Consider the following 5380-nt stretch of genomic DNA (forward strand, 5'->3'; position numbering starts at 1 on the left):
TATATTTATATAAAAAAATATATATATGTATTTTTTTTTTTCTTTTTTTCCCTTATTATAAAAAATTTTTAAAAAAAACTAATAAAAATAAAAAATTGTTCATAAAAAAAAAAAAAAAAAAAAAAAAAAAAAAAGAGTAACCGCAAGATTTATACAATAATAAATTTTTATAATAGTAACATTATGTTGTTATTACTACTATTATTCTATTATAATTTATCGTCATATATATGTAGTATAAAATGTTATTAATATATATATAATTATGTATGTATATTTTAAAATCTACAGTTCATTCGAACATGCCTTAAGAGGTAAAATATAAGAAATTATAAAAATATTATAAAAATATAAAATTATAAAAATATTTTACACTATGTATATATAATTGTAAAATATGTTAAATTATTTTATCATTCTTTTTTATATAATATTGTCACATATTTTGTATTATAGTAATGCATTTTTCTCTTTTTTATAACCTTTAAAATCATTATATAATAGCAAATGTGGCTAAAGGATATATATTATGAGAAAAAATAAAATAAAATAAAATAAAATAAAAATATATTCTATATATATATATATAAATTTATTTATTTATTTATTTATTTATATTTATATGTATTATTTCTTTAAAATAAAAAAAAGAGAAATAGGAAGATGATACAAAGAAAGTAAAATACATATTATATATATATATATATATATGTATGTATTAAGTGTATAACTTTAAATAATATGAAAACAGAAGAAAAAAAGAGTTTACAAGAGAAGGAAGAAAATAATTGTAATGATGATAATTTATCTACAAATGTAGATATAAATGACAATAATATGAGTAACATATCATGTATAAATGATAATTTAAAAAAAGATTCATATGAAAAAATTAAAACATATGTAGTTATATATAACATAGGAAAGAAGAAAAATGTGGGAAGTATAGTTCGAAGTTGTGTTGCTTTTAATGTTCATAAAATATTTATTGTTGGTAAAAGAAAGAAAGAAATAAATTTCTTTGGTAATATGGGTACATATGATTATATAACTATAGAATATTTTGATAATATTTATGAATTAAAGGAATATTTAACAAAAAATCATATATTATTATATGCATGTGAAATAAGTGTTAATGCTATATCGATTACTACAAATCCATATGAATATAAAGATACAGCTTTTTTATTTGGAAATGAAGGAACAGGTATTCATGACAATGTTTTAAAAATATGTGACAAAATTATTTACATTCCACAATATGGAAAAGGTACTGCTTCATTAAACGTATCTGTATCTTGTGCTATTATTCTACAAAATTTTGCTGTCTGGGCAAATTATGAACAAACCGAAATAAAAAATAAAAAATTTATTGTACAAACAAAAATGAGTAAATTGCAGAAATATCTAAATCCTACGGATGATATGTTGAAACAAATACATTTTAAAAGATCCTTAAGATCTCAAAAAAAAAAAGAAAATCATATAATATCATTTGAAAACTTCATATGACAAATAAATATGTTAACTATATATATATGTATATATATATATATATATATATATATATATATATATATATATATATGTAGATATATATGTAAATATTCTTATGCAATACAATAATTAATTGAAATTTAGCAATATATATATATTATATATATATATATATATATATATTTTTTTTTTTTTTTTTTTTTTTTTTTTTTTGTTTTTAACTTATTATTTGTTTTTGTCCATTTTTGATATCCCAGCAAATTAAAATGCGATTAAAAAATTTCTTTTTTTTTCTACGATTATTATAATTTTTAAATATTTTACACAAACAAAGAAAATTTAAAAAAAATAAAAAGAATGTACACATATGTATTATAAATACCTCCAATGTTTTTGTATGTAATAATTAATTATTTATTTATTTCAACGTAATATTATTAATTGTATCATATAAAAAGAAAAAAATAGTATAACTTCTTAATGCACATTAATGCTTCTTTAAATATTTGATATGAGATGAATGCCTTTAAGATAAATGAAAGAAAAAAAAAAAAAAAATCTAAATGTGCAAACTGAAATAATGTACCTGTTAAGTGTATATATATATATATATATATAATACATATATATATATATTTTTTAAAAAAGATTATATATGGGTAAGTTATAACCATAAATATATATATATATATATATATTTTATTTTTTTTGTTGTTTATTTATTAATCGAAAATGCAGGTGAATTTCCCAGAAGACAAAATTGATTTGTTTGAAAAAAATTTCAACTTAATTGACAACAATAATGATAAAAAAATTAGCCCAGAAGAATTTAAAATACTCATACGCGTCCTGGGGCAAACAATAAACGAAAAAGATCTGGATGAAATAATAAATAAGCATTTTGAAGACGATATAGAAGAATGTCATAAAGAACAAAAGGATAATGATGAAAAAAATAATAAATCTATTAATAGTATAAAAAAAATATATGATATTAAAAATTTAATATCCAAATCTAGTAATATAAAAAGTAATGAAGAAAAAACACAAAATTCTTTAATTAAAAATAAGGATCCTTTAAATGAAAAAATATTAAATAAAAAACATATTAACTTTGAAGAATTTTTAAAAATTTTTATGAATATATATACTCAACCCATATCATTACATGAATTAATCAAATATTTTCAAATCTTTGATAATGAAAATAAAGGTTATATGGATATGAAGAAATTAAAATATATTCTTATGAATTCTGATGAAAAAATTACAGATGAGGACTTTAAATTCTTTTTGGACTCAATAAATTTCAAAAACATAGATAAAATAGATTATGTTATTTTATCGAAAATGATAAAAAATTTATGTTAACATGAAAAAATGAAAAAAAAAAAAAATTTATAATATGCTCTTTTCATATTTTTCACTTGTCCATATTAAATATAAATTATCTCATTATAATATTTGCATATATATATATATATATATGTATATATATATGTATGTTTGATTTTTTAAGAAAATAATATGTTTTTTGCACAACTTATAAAATGTGTTTTATTGGTTAGGTTTAAACAATTAAACGATATATAAAAAAAGAAAAAGAAGCACACACACATATATATATATATATATATATATATATATATATATATGTATATATATATAATATATATTTTTTTTTTTTTTTTTTTTTTTTTTTTTTTTATATATAATGTATAATATGTCATATATAATTTGTTGAATCATCGAACAAAACATAATTACAAAAGAACATTTCAAAAAAATAAGATGCAAATCACATGACTATATATATATATATATATATATTTTTATATTAACAATTTAATAAATATTGAGCATACAATCAGAACGTGTGTTAGGGTTACTCCGTTTATTACACTATATGATGTATCAGACTGGTCCACATTATTTTCTCCTCCATTAGATGAAGGATCTTCTTTACATGTATAATAATTTCCTTCTAATGTACACACTTCATTTTCTGCACATTTTAATGAACATGGTGTATCACCTTGTATATCACATAATTTATTCTGGTTAAGTATCGTACCTATATTGCATGAGCATGTATATGTTAAAGAATTTGCAGGATCTACTATACATTTTCCTTTACCACATACTTTATCTCGACAAACATTAGGAACACATACTCCATTAGTTAAAGTATATTCTGTTCTGCACATACATTTTATCTGTTTTTCATTATTCTTACTTCCTAAATCGAAACAGTAAGCGTATTCGTCACAAGCTCTAAATGAATTTTCAACTTTATCACAGACTACTTTTTTTCCACACGTGTCCTCATTTATTAATACATGTCCTTCAATACACTTACATTCATAATGATTACTCATCTGTATTAAATAACCATATTTACATATTGTATTTTCAGTAACCCGAGCCTTATTCAACGTTATGTAAAGTTGAATAAAAAAAAAAAGAAGTACCTTAAAATATGTATTCATTGTATAAAAAACTAAAAAATATAAAATAATAAGTGATTATTAATAATGTACATATCTATAAATATATAAAATTAAAAAAAAAAAAAAAAAAAGATTACAATTTATATACTTTGTGCACAATATTCATGTATATATAAGACAAATTGACCATAAAAAAACAAACACAAATAAATAAGATTTATAACAATATTTTGTGAGTATATATAATTTATTTATTCTTATAAATTTTGTTCTTTTGTACATATAAGTATAGATCGTTATTTATTTATTTTAATTTTATTTTTAATGAATATATATATATATATTTCCCTATGTAAATAAATATGTGTTCATATAAATATTGGAAAGAACATGTCTTAGTAAGGTAACTTAATAAATATGAAATATAGCTTTTTACTAATTAAAAGGTTTTTATTACTATGGATTTTAAAAATAACCTATATATATATATATATATATATATATATATATATATATATATATGTATATAAATTCATTAAAATGTATTTACATAATAATTGTATATTTTCTTATTAAGAAAAAAAAAAAAAAAAAAATATAGGTTATAATATATATAGAGAATCATATGTGTAAAATTTAATACATATTAATTTTTATATTCTATTTTTTTTTATCTCTTATGACTATATAATTAGTTTTGTAACTATCCTGTCCAAATGCATGAACAAGTCATCAAAATATGTTCAATTAATACATATGTCAATATTGTTTTACATTGCAATCATCTATATTATTCCTTTAATTGAAGACAAAGTAAAATAAATATATCCCAAAATAGGAAGAATTTTAAAGAGGTAATCATATGAAATAAAACTAAAAAAAATAATATTATATCTAAAATAATAGAAACAAGAGGTTAATATTAGAAAGAAAAAAAAAAAAAATATATTAGACAACTAAAGCGACTAGCGATGCGGAAAAATTATGAGCTAGCTAATTAAAAAAAAAAAAAAAAAAAAAAAAAAAATTATAATATTTTTATAATTTCTTTATATCTTTATTTTAAATAACATAAGTATATATATATATATATATATATATAATAATTTTATTAATCTTATTTTCACAAAAAAATAGTTATAGTGTATATATATTATCATGACAAATTTTTCCTTAGTTTTATTTGCCATTTATTTTGTACCCAGTTGATATCTTTCTAAATTTATCAAATTCTAATATTGAATATCATTTTATTAGAGTTCATGGTATTTTTTGTCTTATAAGAAATTATAATTTTTCAATGTTCAGAGAAAACTTAAATATAATTTGATGTATAAATATATTCATTATATTATAATAAATAATTATCCACTTTATAGCAATTAATAACAAAAAAAAAAAAAAAAAAAAAAAAAAAAAAAAAAAAAAAA

The 5380-nt window shown here is 18.0% G+C and overlaps 3 protein-coding genes across 3 annotated transcripts; 2 read left to right on the forward strand and 1 right to left on the reverse strand.

The window, feature by feature from the left end:
* Positions 1-741: 741 nt before the first annotated feature.
* Positions 742-1515, forward strand: PRSY57_1030000 (RNA methyltransferase, putative; the record flags this gene model as incomplete). The annotated part of the gene is made up of 1 exon (XM_012907888.2): positions 742-1515. The coding sequence occupies one exon, from the start codon at positions 742-744 to the stop codon at positions 1513-1515; it is 774 nt and encodes a 257-aa protein (XP_012763342.2).
* A 717-nt stretch (positions 1516-2232) lies between these two features.
* PRSY57_1030100 (calmodulin, putative) lies at positions 2233-2871 on the forward strand (the record flags this gene model as incomplete). Its single annotated transcript, XM_012907889.1, has 1 exon — positions 2233-2871. The coding sequence occupies one exon, from the start codon at positions 2233-2235 to the stop codon at positions 2869-2871; it is 639 nt and encodes a 212-aa protein (XP_012763343.1).
* Positions 2872-3332: 461 nt separating this feature from the next.
* Positions 3333-3989, reverse strand: PRSY57_1030200 (28 kDa ookinete surface protein; the record flags this gene model as incomplete). The annotated part of the gene is made up of 1 exon (XM_012907890.1): positions 3333-3989. The coding sequence occupies one exon, from the start codon at positions 3987-3989 to the stop codon at positions 3333-3335; it is 657 nt and encodes a 218-aa protein (XP_012763344.1).
* Between the last annotated feature and the right edge of the window lie 1391 nt (positions 3990-5380).

This window comes from Plasmodium reichenowi, chromosome 10 (assembly GCF_001601855.1).
Source record: "Plasmodium reichenowi strain SY57 chromosome 10, whole genome shotgun sequence".
NCBI lineage: Eukaryota > Apicomplexa > Aconoidasida > Haemosporida > Plasmodiidae > Plasmodium > Plasmodium reichenowi.